At 37.3% G+C, this 18,030-nt stretch overlaps 1 protein-coding gene across 4 annotated transcripts in view; it reads right to left on the bottom strand.

The window, feature by feature from the left end:
- Window positions 1-5,290, bottom strand: part of LOC149830013 (N-terminal acetyltransferase A complex auxiliary subunit NAA15-like) — a 91,733-nt gene extending 86,443 nt beyond the window's left edge. For all 4 annotated transcript variants that reach the window (XM_090015681.1, XM_090015680.1, XM_090015682.1 and 1 more), the window contains exons 1-4: window positions 5,080-5,290; window positions 3,898-3,976; window positions 1,978-2,060; window positions 1,710-1,859 (exon numbers count right to left, since the gene is read on the bottom strand). In XM_090015681.1, the coding sequence (XP_089871807.1) occupies window positions 1,710-1,859; window positions 1,978-2,060; window positions 3,898-3,976; window positions 5,080-5,130 (363 nt within the window). In that variant the 5' untranslated portion in view covers window positions 5,131-5,290. The remainder of the gene's footprint in view (window positions 1-1,709; window positions 1,860-1,977; window positions 2,061-3,897; window positions 3,977-5,079) is intronic.
- Window positions 5,291-18,030: the final 12,740 nt, after the last annotated feature.

The raw sequence follows: 18,030 nt of genomic DNA, 5'->3' as shown, positions 1-18,030 counted from the left end.
GCAGCCTGCTAGTTCATCTTGTTGTGAAAGAAATTGGAGCACATATTCTCAAATCCACAACATGAAGAGAAACAAACTCACCAACAAGCGTGCAGAGGATTTAGTATATGTTCATTCAAATCTTCAACTACTTTTGCGAACCAATGAAGAATACAGATACTAATTTGCTCTCTTAATTATTTGATTATTTATTAGTTTTTCATTTAAATATACTTGTATTGTATTTAACATTTTCAAATTGGGCTTGTAGCGCAGACCATGGTTGCCAGTTGAGGAAGCGGGAGCGGGAAGCGATACGGGAAGCGGGAGCAGGAAGCGAGGCACTTTCAAAATTTTAGGAAGCGGGGAAGCGTGGGACCACTTAGGACCGATTCGGGAAGTGTCTCGGAAGCGACCTAGAAAGCGTCTCGGAAGCGACCTAGGAAGCGTCTCGGAAGCGAGGGGGAAGCGAAAAAAATAAAAATAAAAAATACAAAAAAAATGAAAAAAACAGGGGAAGTGTGGGGGAAGCGTGGGGGAAGCGTGATGGGAAGCGCGCTTCCCATTAAAGGGAAGTGCGTCCCCCATTAAAGGGAAACGCGCTTCCCAAAAAAGGGGGACGCTTCCCCCCCACGCTTTGGAAGCGCGGCGTTTCGCGCTTCCGAAGTGCGCTTCGGGGAAGCGCACTTCCCCTTTTAGCTAGGCGCTTCCGGTAACCCTGACGCAGACAATGAACATCCAAATTTTGGGATGTAAACCCAGAAGAGTGTGACTTCGAGAAAGAGCATGATTTCAACATAACAAACATGGATCAGAGCCCAGTTTTCCTTCTAATGATGCATTTGATGATGAAGAAAAAAATTATTAAGATCCATTACTTCATCGTCATATACATTTTAGGATATACTTTTTGGTATGTAATTTAATTCTTTTATGCTTTACTTATTTGATTGATATTTAGGTTGATTTAATTGCGGTGTTAGTTTTTGTGATGTAGAATAAAATTATAGAATTGTTAATTTGATATATTGCATGCATGATGAATGATATTATGACAATGTTAACCGTTAAATTATGACAATGTTAAAACTTCAAAATTATATAATATATATATATATATATATATAATTTTTTACATTTTTGCCCTGTCGCACCCTCGTACCCAAGGTTTTTTAAAGTGCCACACCCCCGCACCCCCACCCATGTAACTTTGGTCGGGAGTATAGAAACATCACAGTGCACAAAAACTTAGCGGTAGGGATGTGAACATAACGGGTTTGGGTTTGGTACCCAACCGAACTAAACCCGTTTACTCAGGTTTGGTAGGAAACTTTTGAAGTGATTAATAATCGGATACGAGTTTGGTTTTGAGTTTTGCATTCAAACCCAAACCCGAATCTGACAAAACCCGATTAAAACCTGACCCATGTCGGGTTTTAAGCTCGTTGGTTTTGGGTTTGGTTTTATCTAATTCCATTTGAACCTGAATCTGAAACCGACCCCGATTAGGCCATACCCAATTAAGTCAGACTTGGTAATGCCCAAACCTGACCCGTTTACATCGCTAGGCATCGGCCTTTCTTTTTTCAAAACAATGAAAAGATAGGCAAGACAACATAAGTTAAAAAGTCAAAATTCTATCCAAATGCAAGGGAAACAAGAAATTACACCAACAAAAATGGGACACATGCTTCATATAAAATTAAACTTGTTAATTTTCATACTCTAACCTGTAAAAGTGATAAGTCTCGTAAAATCTCAATATTGTCTGGGTCAATCTTTAAAGCATTACGGTAGCACTTGATTGCTTCCCTATATTCCCTGTCTGAACGATAAAGAAGACCATATACATGCCAGCAAACATGACTTTTCAAGTCATTCTGCACATGATAAACAAATCAAAAGTTCAAAACCAGGAAAAAAAGGTCCAAGGAGAGAAAGCACAACATGAAAAGAAATCCATAACATACACAACTCATATAGGAAGGAATCACATACCTTAAGTCCACGTCTTACAAGCTCATATGCTTCAGTCTTACGGTCCATGCAATTCAAAGTTAATCCCTTCATTGATAGGGTCTCTACAGAAGCAAAACATATAACAAAAATAAGAATCCATACCCCATGCAGAAAATAAACTATTAACGGCTACAGAAAGAAAACAGCCCCATAAGAATATCTCATCTCATGTTATCATACGAGCAGCACTCTACAGAATCACACATTGCTCAGAAACTGATGAAGTGGGACTGAAGGCGCATTCAAGAGTTCAAAATCACATCAACAGACATCAAATTACTGCCCAAGGGCAGGCCAAAATTTCTACTCTACTTTTTCTTAACATCCAATGTTGCCAAAGATTGGACAAAAAATATCAATGTCCAGAAGATGCAGAGGAAGTACAATGTCCACCAGAGAATCACATAACCAAGCAGAAAACGCAGCACATCTTATTCTGCATTACTGCTTCAAATGAGTGCCCTTATAGTTCATAGTTCATACATAAATCCCTTGGTTCCACTTTCAAGTGGAATAACCAAACTTAATATTTGGATGAATCAAGAAATAACTTACATGTATATTTGTTGGTATGTCACATGGATACGGGTATAGTATGCAATACAAGAAGATTTTTTGAACGATGCATAGACACTAATCACTATATATAATTTCCTTAGCCCTGTAAATAACACCCACAGACATAACCATAAACTTGGGACAATGGCTGCTTTTTCCAGAAGACGCAGACACATGCTATAGTTTAAATGGTAAATCATACTGCTGCCAGGGGCTACAGCTTAACTGTTCAATGGAAACAAATGAAACAAAATACAATTTTGACCTTTCAACTTAACCCTCCTCGAATCCCTAGTCTAAGATGTGCTTTTTGAGAATGTTGTTGGACCAGGAGCACCATTAAACAAATAATAATAATTAACAAAATAAAGAACAATACCAGTAATTAGATAATGAAACTTTTAAACTAAAAGGCAAGTAAAAATATGCAACAGAATAAAAACAGATACAACCACACCATGTGTCCATTACTAACCTGTTGAATATAAACTGTTATTATCACTCTTTAGTGTGCACGCAGACAAATAGCAGGATGCACTAAGTTAAAACAATAACATCTACATTCATCAGCATTTTCACACATCCATCTATGAGCCATTCAATCAATATCTTGATTAGACTACAATAATAATGCTTCCATTGAACCATATTCAATCACGGTTCAAATCCCATAGGTCACGCATATGTAACAATAGTTCCATGTAAGCATGAGAAGTTACACATAGGGATGCACACCGAACCGAGCTGGCTCGGGCTCGGCTCGGGCTCATCCGCTTCGTAAATGAGCCGAGCTTGAAATGGTGTATGAAGCTCGGACGAGCTATCGAGCCGAGCTTGAACGACCTGTCTTGCCCGATAAGGCTCGACAGGCTCAGTAAGGCTCGGTTCATTGCAAACCGCATATATATAATATCTTTGCAAAAAACATCAGAACTGCATTGTTACTGTAATGGGTAGGGTGGTAGTCTCTATTAAGAATGTGTTGGGTTCAAATCCCACATTTTGCGCCTTTTTTCGCTGAGAATATTTAGTATGTATAAAAAATTTCAGTAATAATAATCAAAATACAAGTTTTGGCTTAATGGTAGGTCCCTTGGTTAACGTTAAGGAGGTCAGGGGATCAAATCCCTCCGCAAAAAAAAATTAATAAATCTTGTTTAAGCTTGGCTCCCAGCTCAGAACCAAGCCGAGTACGGACAACGCCTTACAAGCTCGAGCCAAGCTTGGACAAAGTGATTTTGAACTGAGCCGAGTTCCAACAGCCCAGGCTCGAACTCGGCTCATGTGCATCCCTAGTTACACAGTGATCTAATGAGAATCCAATTGTTGCAGCATAAGTACCTCCATGATCTGGAATTTTTTTTAATATAGTATCTGCAGCCTTCAGCCCCTTCTTGTATTGCTTGGTTTCATATGATTTCTGCAAAATGAGGATTAGTAAGAAATAGCATTCGGAGATGCCATAACATAATGTAGATAAAGTAAAAAGAAAGGTAACAAAGAACAAACCCAACACTCAATAAGTTTTTCAATCGAACAAGACAAATGTATACTTAGAAAAAAAGGTCAATGCAATTTGCTAGCTATAACGGATGCTCTAAACAGATCTGCAGGAACTTGATGATGTTCGAAAACACAAAAAGAAAAGAAAATGAATAATATCAACCATTTATTGTGCGTCTGTGGCACCCTCTACTGGGATGATGAATTTCGGGGAAGTATACAATATCCTCCCCCATCCCATTTTTCGTAACAAGCAGATAGATCCACACACACTCCTACATTTCGTGATTTTACATTGCAATATCCCAGCATATCTCAGTTTTCCTGGATAAGTGGCAGCATTCAACTATCACCAACATTTGAACCTTTTGCAGAACCTCAAAACCGATATAAGGAGACACTCAAGATGAGAAAAGGCCCATTGAACTATATAAACCAAGGTTTTGAAACCGCACGTCTAGATAAGCCATAAACTCATGTTCGGTTAAAAATTCAGAAGAAAAGGACACTTAATGATTTCATTCATGCATCTGAATCGATCAGGGAAAAAAACAAATTCGTTCTTCGGTCCAAGAAACAGAATTTAGTGCCGAAACCCCAAACTTCACATTGCATTGGATAAGCTCGAACCAATTCTAAGATATTCAAAGCTAGAAAGCTCAGCAAGTCAATAAGCAATTCTAAGTAATAGCCAAAGTTGATCAATCGAAGCGAATTGAAACCAATTGAATTCTCAAAGTCTACTGCGTCAGCAATCAAAACCCCCTTTTGAACAGAAAATCCACCTTCCAAAACAGATGGAATCCGACAAATTTAAGTCATTCCCGCATTCAGTAAGTAAGAAACAAAGAAAACGAAAAAGCAAAATGAAAATTTTGATTCATGGAAGATTATTACCAATCAGAACTCAAAACCCTAACCCTAACCGAAGAAACCAAGCTGCACGAGACCAACGGGCTTGGCTAAAAACAATCGGATGGGATATAGATATATATATAGAGAGAGAGAGAGAGAGATTACCACAGTGAGCTTGAAGAGATTTGATTCCTTGGGAGGAAGAGACGACCCCATGATTGCTCTTCCTCTTCCTCTTCCTCTTCCTCTTCCTCTTCCTCTTCTTCTTCTTAGCAGAGAGATGCGTGTCAGAGAAACAAGAGAGGTAATGAGGAGAGAGGGAGGTGGAAATTCTAGGGTTTTAGAGAGAGAGAGATTTTATCTGCAACCCTAACCCAGTAGAATTCCTTTCGTATCTTATAGTATACCTCAAATTGACATCATAAGAAACGAAACGTACTCGGTAAAAAAGGTAATACTTCTCTCTTTGACACGTTTATTCGTGTGAAATGTTATCCCCGTTATATCCTTCTCCCTTTTCATGTTCACTTGAGATATCAAATCTTTTGCAAAATAGCAGAAGGCGAATAGTATTACTTGATTTTTGAATTACCTCAATTTCATCACGTGGCTGCTTTTATCTATGTGCATGAGAGAGAACGTTGGCAGACAAAGCTCTAGGCTCCGTCGACACACGAGTTTCAGTATGAACGGGTCGGGTATGGCCCAATCCCAACCCGTATGAACCTTGGGTTTGGTATCGAAGAAAGGGGTTCAATTAACTATCTGGTTCGGACATCCAAGGTCCAATTAGAATAGAGAGCCAAAACATGGTCGGTGAAATTTCATGCCAGGCTTCGGTCCAATCGTTTTCCAAGTAAGATCCACGTTTTCGTAATGTAAAATGTATAAAATTTTAGTATTTTGCCAGGTGTAGCCAAGTCTGGTTTATATTACTCTTATAGGACCCAGGTATGGTTTTGCATTTGGTAGGTTCAGTCAGACCCAATACCAATACCTGAGTTCGATTTGGGTTTAAACTTGCCTATATCCAGTAAAGATCCATGATCATGCATACATTTTAGCATTTAATTCATATTAAATTATACATGATCCAGTAGGAAAACACATTAAATTCTCAAGTTTATTGCTAGTTTCAAGAAACCGTGCGAAAAAAGAAAATATCAAAAAATTGTGACTTTTAAGTCATATTTCACGCTTTAGTGTTTTTAGAAGTTCGTAAATTTCTTTCGCTTATATTTCTTTTTAGTAGTTTAGATTTTAATCAGATTAAGTTCAAAAAAATAAAGAAGCACATTCATATTTCTCTTAATTAGGCTAGTTATACTAAAAATAGTAGGAATATGCATTTTAGAGAAAAAAATTAGCTTGGAATTTCTTAAAAATTAATTGAGTGCTTTGTAAAAAAATAATAAACCTAAGCCTCCTCTTTTTAAACCCCACGTAGCCAAAGAGAGAGGAGTCCTCTTTTGCAAAAACGTATTCCCTTCTCTTCTCAAACCCTCTCTCCCACCGGCTCTCCTCCTCCCTTCTTCTTCTCCCTCTTTTTTCTCTCAACCCTTCTTTCGTCGGTGGATCTCTCCTCAACATGCATCGTCAATACAAATAAGTGGCCACTCTTTTCTCAACCTAGTCCTCCATTGCCAAGCCTCTTTCCCTCTTCTTCTCAACCCCTCTCCACCGGTTCTTCTTGCCCTCTCTTTCTCCCTCCTATTTCTCTCAACCTCTTTCGTCGGTGGCTCCTCTCAACGGAAGCGGCGACGGCAAAGGAGAGGTCATTCTCTCCTCAACCTAATCCAAAACGTGGTAAGTCTTTCCTTCTTCTTCCTCTTCTTCTTCTTCTTCCCTTCTCATTCTATCTCGATTCATGTATTTTGTGTTTGTTGTTTGTTTTTGTTGATTCATATCTTTTTTCAATTCAGTCATGCATCATAGATCTAGCATTGCATTTCCTTCATTCATTTGCATGTTTTTTTTTTCGGTTTCCTGCTTACCGCATTTCCCAATTTCAGTTTCTTGCATTTGCTTGTATTGTAGATCATCGTCTGTGTGTTTTGGTTTAATTGTATTTCAACATAAATCTTCATTGTGTTGATTCAATAGCATTTGCATCATCGCATAGCATCAAATTGCATATGCATTAATCCATCTTGATCTGCCGAAATTCACCATGAAATCCTTTGATTTCACGATGAGATCACCTGCCATGAAAGCACTTCAAAGGCATTCCATATGCCAAGTTTGCATTGAGTTGCCGGGTTCATTGCATCTGTCAGAGTTGTCAAATGATCCGAAACTCCTCTGAACCACCAGCATTTCCTGTTCACCGACAAAGCAGATTTGATATGTTGTTCTGAAATCATCTCCTCTACTCTGTCGGAAGTTCATCCCTCTGGCATTGTCCTCATTCCTAAGCCACCGCGAAATGCATCTTCACAACACCTTATACAGAATTCCTCTGCCTCTGCCGAAAGCTATGTCGTGAAAGCAAATTCGATCCACCGGATTTGCTGGACCTTCCATTTTTGCCGTGAAAGCCTCATTTTTGGCACCTGAGCTACATCTTCACAACTTTAATCTCTACATTAAAATCCCATTTCACATCCACTTCACGGTTGTGGTTTATTTTCATGCTTCACGGCACCTGATTTTGTTTTTTCACAGCTATATTACATTTTAGGTATTTTTATTTTCACGACATCACATTTTAGGCATTTCATTTTAATGACATGTCATTTCGCATTCTGTTTTATCATTTACGCATTCATATCATTGCATTTTAGGTTTCGTAATTTCATTTGCATCTTTATTTAGCATATTTTATGGTTGCATGTACTTTGCATATTTTCGCATTTACATTTTTAGCATAGTGCTAGTTGTTTTATCTTTCTACTTGGTGTGTTTGTGTTTTACAATAAAGCGTAGAGTGAAAATAAGCGAGCGAGATACGTGGTGGCGTGCATCCGACAAGCGACACGAGGTGCGAGCCTAGAAGACATTTTTTGCTTTTCTTTTAGAATTAGGAATTTGAATTTCATTTAATTCTTGGGTTGTAATAAAATCAGTTTAAATCCTCTGCGTAGGGTAATATTTATGTAATAGATAAGTAGTTTATTTTCTCGTACTTTTTTATTTTTGGCAATGAAGTATATATTAGTTTGTGTGTTTGAATACAAAGTATCCCCCGTTCTCTGAGATTGACCCAAACTCCACCACTCGTGCGAGCCAGTTTTATTTTTTTTTTGTCTGGCTTTCACGTGTTTTTATATTAAAATATCTTTCTAAAATCGTTTTCACAAAACCGATATCAAATTTTGGCGTTGTTGCCGAAGATCGACGAAATACGGGTATTTACTTTATTGTCTTTGTTTGTTCTCGTATTTTAGGTTGCTAGTTTAATTCAATTCATTAATTAGGATTGTTTAGTTTACATTCCTGTTGATTAATTAGGATTATTTAGTTTACATTCCTGTTGATTAATTAGGATTGCTTAGTTTGCTTTTCGTAATTAGGGTTAGAACCACGTGTTTGCATACCATAGAAACCAATTTACTTTTCATGCACAACCCACCTATTAAGACAACCTTAGAGGTGACTGCGCATGATTGGTACCGTGCTCTTTGCTTGCCTTTCGCAAATTCTTTACTGAGTACAAATGTGTGGTGTTTTGTTTATTTTTAGCTTTTCATTATTGTTTTTTGTTTTTCTCGCTTTGTAGTTTGCGTGGTTTGGCCGCTTAGAGCGTTAGTTAGGTAGAAACCCCAAATTTAGGATGTTTGATGCACCGGTCTACTCCGTTGATGCATGCAAGGGCGACGATCGCTTGACCCGGAGCTTGTTGAGCCTATTAAGGATCCCGAGTCTCTCGTTAGGAGAGCCCATCATCCCATCACCATGGTCGACGATCAACCTTTGATTTATCCTCTTAAGGAGTATTTCATGTTAAATCAGTACACTTTCGCCTCTTGCATCACAAGACCTGATGTAGGAGCGAACCAGCTTGAAATAAAGGCGTGTGTAATCCAAATGTTATCATCTTTCTATAGCCTTAGCAACGAAGACCCCTGCCATAATCTCGATGAGTTTATCAAGATTTGTTCCACAGTGCGGATCAATAATTTTGGGGATGACACATTGAGGTTGACATTGTTTTCGTTCTCTCTCAAGGATAAAGACAAGCACTGACTAAAGGCTCTTGATACAATTCAGATTGCCACTTAGTAAGGAATGCAGCGCAAGTTCCTCCAAAAGTACTTCTAAATTAGTAAGACAAATCAGTTTCGTAAGGCCATAACCAGTTTTTCTCAGATTGAGGGAGAACAATTTTACGAAACTTGAGAGAGGATGAAAGATCTTCTTCGCAAGTGCCCCCACCACCAGGTGCCCCATTGGCAACTGGTGCAATATTTTTATGATGACCTGACCGAGAAGGACAGACAAATGGTTGATTCATCGTGGGGGCACATTTATGCTCAAGAGTGAGGATGAGACGTGGACTTTATTTGAGACTTTGAGTGAAAATGTCATGCATCATTCTTTGTCTTCACAGCTCAATAGGACCACATCTATGCCTAGTGGTCCTAGAAAAGTTGGGATTTTCGAAGTAGGGTCCGAGTGCGAATTGCAAACCAAAGTTGACCTGTTGAGTAGGAAGTTAGATCGTTTCATATCCAATTCATCTTCGAGAAGTCCAGTAGGAAAAGTGTGTGAGCTATGCGCTAGCCCTGCACACTTTGTTTCTGATTGTCCGGCAACACCGCTATATCCTGAATTCGTTTAGGAGTAGGTGAAGGCTGCCCAAGGTTTCGCTAGACCCGTGCATGATCCTTTTGCACCTACATATAACCTGGAATGGCAAAGCCACCTTAATTTTGACCCACCCCATCAACCCTCCCAGACACAGCATAGACAAAGTAACTTTTCACAAGGTTACTAGCGTCCCATATTTCCACAGGTCCACCTCTAATTTAGTCCGCCTTCTCTGCAGGGGCCTACATAGACCGCATCATTTCAATAGAATATGTTAGAGGCCTTTTCTGATATTAAGGTCACTCTTTGTTCCCACACACAGTTGATAGCCAAGTTAGAGACTCAAATGGGACAGTTGGTCGAGGCCTTGAGCAGGCGCAGGGATGGGAGCCTACCTAATCAGCCTGTTGTCAACCCAAAGGGAAAGGATCCTATGTCATTTGGCCTGCATCACCCAGATTCTCATCATGAGTAGGTTAAATCTGTTATATCCCTTCGAAGTGGGAAAGCATACCACCCCATTCAGAAATCGATTGATGAGTCTATTGTCATACCTATTGACCAGTCGATCTCTTCCACCAGGCCCCATGACAATAGGTAGGGCTCGCAACTTGAGTTTTGAGAAACCGTGCGAAAAAGGAAAATATCAAAAAATCATGAATTTCAAGTCATATTTCGCGCTTTAGTGTTTTTAGAAGTTAGTAAAAATTTTTCACTCATATTTCTTTTTAGTAATTTAGATTTTAATTAGATTAAGTTCAAAAAAATAAAGAAGCACATTCATATTTCTCTTAATTAAGTTAGTTAGACTAAAAATAGTAGGAATGTGCATTTTAGAGAAAAGTTTCTTTTTAGCTTAAACTCTCCTTTGCAAAAGAGGACCCACTCTCTTTGGAATTTCTTAAAAAATAATTGAGTGCTTTGCAAAAAAATAATAAACCTAAGCCTCCTCTTTTTAAACCCCACGTAGCCAAAAAGAGTGGGTCCTCTTTTGCAAAAACGCATTCCCTTCTCTTCTCAAACCCTTTCTCCCACCAGCTCTCTTCCTCCCTTCTTCTTCTCCCTCTTCTTTCTCTCAACCCTTCTTTCGTCGGTGGATATCTCCTCAACGGGCGTCGTCAATGCAAAGGAGCGACCACTCTTTTCTCAACCCAGTCTTCCATTGCCAAGCCTCCTTCCCTCTTCTTCCCAATCCCTCTCCACTGGTTCTTCTTGCCCTCTCTTTCTCCCTCCTCTTTCTCTCAACCTCTTTTTCACCGGTGACTCCTCTCAACAGAAACAACGATGGCAAAGAAGAGGCCATTCTCTCCTCAACCTAGTTCAAAACGTAGTAAGTCTTTTCTTCTTCTTCCTCTTCCTCTTCCTCTTCCTCTTCTTCGTCTTCTTCTCTTTTCTTCTTCCCTTCTCATTCTATCTTGATTCATGTATTTTGTGTTTGTTGTTTGTTTTTGTTGATTTATATATTTTTTCAATTAGTTTAAGCATCATAGATCCAACATTGTATTTCCTTCATTCATTTTCATATTTTTTTTTCGGTTTTCTGCTTACCACATTTCCCAATTTTAGTTTCATGCATTTGCTTGTATTGTAGATCATAGTCCGTGTGTTTTGGTTTCATTGCATTTCATCATAAATCTTCATTGTGTTGATTTAACAGCATTTGCATCATCGCATAGCATCAAATTGCATATGCATTAATCCATCTTGATCTGTCGAAATTCACCGTGAAATCCTTTGTTTTCTCGGTGAGATCATCTACCGTGAAAGCACCTCAAAGGCATTCCGTCTACCGAATTTGCATTGAGCTGCCAAAATCATCTATCAGATTCATTGCATCTGTCAGAGTCGTCAAATCAGCTAGAACTCCTCTGAACCACCGACATTTCCTGTTCACCAGCAAAGCAGATTTGATCTGTTGTTCTAAAATCATCTCCTCTTTTCTGACGAAAGTCCATCCCTCTGGCATCGTCCTCATTTCTGAGCCACCATGAAATGCATCTTCACGACACCTTATCCAGAAATCCTCTCAATCTGTCGGAAGCTATGCCGTGAAAGTGAATCCAATCCACCAGATTTGCTAGACCTTCCCTTTTTATTGTGAAAGCCACTTCACGGCACCTGAGCCTCATTTCCGGCACCTGAGCTGCATCTTCACGACAACTTCAATCTCTGCATTAAAATCCCATTTCACATCCACTTCACGACTGTGGTTTGTTTTCATGCTTCACGACACCTGATTTTGATTTTTCACAGCTACATCACATTTTAGGTATTTTTATTTTCACGTCGTATTTTAGGCATTTCATTTTAACGATTTGTCATTTCATATTTCATTTTGTCATTTATGTGTTCATATCATTGCATTTTAGGTTTTGTAATTTCATTTGCATTTTTATTTAGCATATTTTACGGTTGCATGTACTTTGCATATTTTTCATTTTGCACATTTTCACATTTACATTTTTAGCATAGTGCTATTTGTTTTGTCTTTCTGCTTGGTGTGTTCGTGTTTTGCAGGAAAGCGTGGAGTGAAAGTAAGCGAGTGAGATACATGGTGACGCACATCCAACAAGCGACACGAGGCGCAAGCCTAGAAGACATTTTTTGCTTTTCTTTTAGAATTAGGAATTTGAATTTCATTTAATTCTTGGGTTGTAATAAAATCAGTTTACACCCTCTGTGTATCGTAATATTGATGTAATAGATAAGTAGTTTATTTTTTCGTACTTTTCTATTTTTGGCAATAAAGTATAGATTAATTTGTGTGTTTGAATACAAAGTATCCCTCGTTCCCTGAGATCGACCCAGACTCCACCACTCATGCAAGCCGATTTTATTTTTGGTGTCTGGCTTTCACGTATTTTTATATTAGAATATCTTTCTAAAATTGTTTCACAAAACCGACATCAATCCATCAGGCGCCACTAGGCTACAACTTGACCCTTGAGCTTTAGGGCAATTAATCTCACATGTTTATCCTCTAGATCTTCTTTGAATTCAAGGATATCACAAAATTCACTAATCTAGTCTAGGAATTCCTCAAGAGTTCATGTTCCTTTGAATTTGAGAATTTCAAATCGCAAACTAGAGTCTCAATGTGACCTTCGATGTTGGTGAGTGTCCCTACTTTCCTGACCTTGATGAAATGAATCAAACTCACTATCTGAGTCGTAGGAGTTCATGTCACGCGTTCCTCAAGAACTGCATGGACTACGCTCGGCTCGTCTATCATGTTCCCTTGTGAGTTCTTACATTCTTCGATTCAGGTCCTCTATTCTCTTATTAACTTCCTCGAGTTGTCATCGTAAATCACAGTTTTCATATCTAAGATCTCGACCTTCATTTTTGGGGTTAAGGTCATTTCGACCTATTCCTCCCATTTGCCCAGACATGGCGAAAACTCTTAAAAAAAATCACTTCATACCCTAAACCATGTTAGATTATGAAACCTTACAACCTGGCTCTGATATCCAAAATGATGGTGGGGTCGATAATGAAGTTGATCCATGATCTGAGATCCAAATGGATCTAAACGTGAGGAAGCAGATGTGTGTCGGGCGAGTCTAACTTGCGGGATTCAAACAGGACGAATTGTTTTGGTTGGGAGCTAAGCGAGTTTTCAGTTCCCAAAGTTGGAGACAATATCCAACAAACCCAAGATGGACAAAACACACTAGACAGTTGGACATATGCAAGGATTTTGCCCAAAACTGTACAGACAAGACATACACTCACTATAGTCCAGCCACTGAACTGACATTCAACTTTGGAGGGGATTTTGAACCCTCAAACGAGTGAGTTTGGGAAAAGTCAGAACAAAATAGTTATTCATTTTAGTTTTAACTTTTGAATGACTATTAATTATGAATTTTGGACAAAACGACAATACGTTATGTCCAAAATATGTGAAGATATTTTCTACCTGAGTCTAACCGAACTAATAGTTTGGAAATTTAACAGGTTGGTAACATGCATAGATTCAAAGGCTTAGAGTTTCGACTCTCAGAATGTCAAAAACACGAAAGTTGTAGTGGTGGATGTCTACTTTATAGCACATCAAAGAAATTTGGAAATCAGAGCAGTATTGACTGAGATACGAAACATATACTACACTATGTAAGGAAAATAAATAGCCGACATTCATGCAAATCCAATTCAGACAACCAAATTTTGCTAGGAATTTTAGCCTTGCTATGCTATGGATTTTGGTAAAGTGGTAAACAACAAAGTTGTAGAAGCAGTTCTTAGCGTTCCAACGAGGCAAAGAGTACCCAAATCGGACTTGTATCTAGTGATATACAATCCAAACACCAGAAAAGGGTCAATCAATCCCGAATGCAGAAAATGCACAATGAGTGCTCACGCAAGTTTTTAGTTCTAGTTTTATTTAAGGTGATTAAAAGTTCAACCTCCACAAAAACACACTTCTAAAGGTTGATTCTCCAATGTGAATAGCCTTTCCTCCAAACCCAACTCTGGTTAGAAGAAATACTAAACGCTCGTACAAGATATTCAACTACATAAGAGAAAATCCAGGGATAACTATGCAAATCAATTTTCTTGGAATGGCAAACACACTCCAAACAAGATGTCAATACCACCAATGTATAATATGCAAAAAATAAATTCAAGGAATAAAACCAATACTGAATCATAAGAGTAATTAACATTAAGGTTTAGGCAAATCGATGTAGGCACAATTGACCAGTTCAACCGACAACCACGTTCTCTAACTCTGAGGGTCTCTCAACAAGGATGACAACCCAAGCTACTGTAAAGGCACACACAGCTCCTCTTAGAGTCACGAACCACCACAAGGGTACTCTACGAACAACAAGGCTGGAGGTCTTTCACATCCAACAAGGTACATGATGGAGAAGCTAGTCTACACGACTTCTTCAAGGTTGAAAACTTCAAGTTTTGCTCCACAAAAGAGCACTCTTCTTCACATTTTTTTTTCTTCACAAAAAAACTTGTAGAGATTTTTTTTTTCTCAAACAACCCAACCCCTCCCTAGACCTCCATTGGAGCTCTTAAGCTCTAAGGAGGAGTGGTCATGATGGAGGAGGGGCCTCTTCAAGGTTGTTTCCCCCCCTTCTCCAATCTCCTTACAGCTAGCCATCATGGTGAGGGCTTTTCCAAAGCTGGGTCCCAACCTTGTGCATTCAGTAAGCACCACTCAAAAGGCCTTATAATGAGCCTTCAAGAGCTCATTTGACTTTTGAGTCAAATGGATATTTGAAAATAAGTCTAAAAATGTCCACTAGGGGGCGCCACTTATGTTTTGATCGGTTTGGATCTTAGGTAAGATCCAAACTCGTTATAAAGTGGATCCTTCTCACAAAGCTTGAAAAAATATTAAAAAAAGAAAAACTACCCTATAAACCCCGTACACCCTCTAGTGCCACAAAAAAATCCTACAAAGCACTAGAACTATCCAGATATGTAGAATCTGACACCTAAAAATAAAAAAATAAAATAAAAACAAATAACATTTCTAATATGATTCCACACTTGTCAAAATGGAATCGAAATAGAAAAATGCAAATATTGATGGACACGAGTTACTCTGAGGATCCAATTGGACCAGAGATGTCCTGAATGGGTTTGGATCATCTCTGGTAATGATGCCCTGATCAGGTCTAGAGAGTTGGATTAGGATCCAACTCGTCTTCAAAGCTCTGATTCACTGGATCTGCTGGATGCTCTGCATCAAAAAGCATTTTCGATAGGAAATTTTTACTTATATGGTGTTCAATTTTGGGATGCATTAGTATATCATATTTTGATCTAGAGCTTAGATCTACATGTGATCTATGCCTAGAATGTCTATGACTATTGGATCTACATGAAAAATATTTAAAAAAACCCAAAATGATGTTTTGGTGAATTGGTTTTGAGAATCACGTTTTTGAAGAAAACTAGTTTCAAAAAGGCAAAATCAATTTTTGTAGAATGGTTTTCTCATGTGATTCAAATTATTGTGAGCATGTTAATGGATTATATCATATTAGAAAAAATTATATTGATGTTATAATGTCTACAATAGATTAGAATATCATGTTTGATTCATTATGTGATTAGTGTTAAATATGAATTAAAGATTAGATTCATGTTGTTTTATGATTTGCCAATGAGATTTATGAATTTTAATTGTGGGTCAACCAAAAAAATGAATAAATATTATTGCGTATTTAGTGCATTCACATTATAATATAATCTATGGTGATGAATCATATTTTAATGCTACGTTTAGTCGATGGATCATGATTTTGTTAAGAGTTTTGATAACCCTGGATTGTTGTTTCTGTTTGTGACCCAACTAATTTTAAAAATAATTATGTTTCTCATAGAATACAGATCAATAAAAAACAAATAAAAATATTGTGATATTCTACATATTCAAAGCTTGATTCTAACAGGTTAGTTTCTTTGTTTTGGTCCATTTTGAGAGATAAACGCCTATTGTAATAGAGCAGGTTACACAATTGTTTTGACCAGTTATTTTGAAAGTCACAAAAACCTATAAAAATAGATCAGATAAAATCATGCAAAATCAATTAAACATCTATGTAGTAAAAAATATTTTGAAAAAAAAGTTACCAATATATCCACAAAAAATCCCCAAGTCGGATTTTTTTTTGCAGATTGCACAAACTGGTCTATCATTTTTTAAGAACAATATGCGGTTATATAATTTTTATATTTTTTGTATAACTGATTTTGTGATCTATTTCTTGAGTTATTTTCACCACATATTAAGACATACTAAGTAAAAAGATGAAAGTTGAATATATTTTTTATGATTCTGGTTAATTTTACAAATACAGACAAACATATGTTTAAATTTGCCTCACTTGTTTATTCATATGCGTAAGTCTTTTTCAGTTGACAATTCACGTTAAGCAATACATGAAGCACAAATTGTGATATTTGGTGCAGGAAAACTGATTATATAACAATCCTAATAAGGCATGAAATTGGCAATGTCTGAATATACTTATGCCATGTGTAATTGCATGAAATTTGCAATTGATTTGCATGCGATTAAATGTATGCACACATTGATATATGATATGCTTGTATGATAGCGTGATCTGAAAATGCATAAGAGTATATATGAAATGAATTGTGAATAATTGCCATGTTGAATTGTGAATGCATAAATATGAATGATCTACCTTTACTATGTAAATGCATTGTGATTGAATTACTTGTATAATTTTTACGATAGAGACTAGTAAAAAACATGCATAGAGTGCCATGAATATTATTGAATATGAACTCAAAATGTTGTTGCATATTTTCATTGGCATGTTTAACAAGAGAGTTAATTAAAAAATCAAAATGAAATTAATTCTCTTGTGGCTTATTGAGAGAGTAAGCATGGTACTTAGTGGCTCTATGAGGATATTGTTTTAATACAAAATGTTGTTTTGTCTCCCTATCTACAGAGTCTATGACCAGAGGAACTACCATGACTTGTCCGCGTTGTGGTAGGTAAGACTCTTGAGAAAAAAACTGATATATCAGGTTGTAAGTGGTTAGAAACTCTCTCTAAATTTATATTTTTCTCTTTGGAGAAGACACAATTGGGGCACAATGCAGGTTAATAAGATACAATTGCTTGAATATACAAACCTGGGCCATACCTCTATACTAAAAAAGTCTGTATTGTACCCATAGACAGATAATATTGGCAAGTGAAAACAAGAATGTGAAATGCATGTAGATAGAACATTGCATGCATCATATAAACAAGAAAATGATAATTGAAAATAAGAACTTACTCATTAATGAAGAACTCATATCACTAAAATGATAAGTTCATGCATCTTGTATATGTTCATACATTTCTGTACATGTTCATGCATATGCATAATTTGTTGCATTGTTGCAAATCTTAGCTTTAATGAATGCACATTAAGTTGACTTGCTATTTTGTTATTTAACATGATTTCTTGTTTATTGTTTGCTAAGATATGTGTTGTATGGTTGATATATGAGGCTATGTTTGAATGTATTATGATATCGTGTATGTATGAAAGTATGTTATTGCCTACTAAGACAAAGGTTGTCTGACCCCTTTACTTGAACAATTTTTACATTTTGAGGAGGCTGAGTGATCCTTCACCTATTAAGCTGTTCTTGGACTTTGCTTGCTACCAATTGAAGTGGTGTTTTTGTTTCTTGTGTTAGGAGGATTTTGGTCAAGGCTTAGACATTGTGTTTAGGGATGGTTTTGAATAAGGATGATTATGGATAATTTGAACTTTTATTTCATTCAATTCAATTTATATTGATGTACTCTAATTTCTATAATTTAGTTAGTATATGGTTTGTGTGAACACCTCAAATTTTTAAAAT

This window comes from Nuphar pumila, chromosome 8 (assembly GCF_984573655.1).
Source record: "Nuphar pumila chromosome 8, dmNupPumi1.hap1.1, whole genome shotgun sequence".
Lineage (NCBI taxonomy): Eukaryota > Viridiplantae > Streptophyta > Magnoliopsida > Nymphaeales > Nymphaeaceae > Nuphar > Nuphar pumila.
This window is presented reverse-complemented; position numbering and strand designations above follow the sequence as displayed.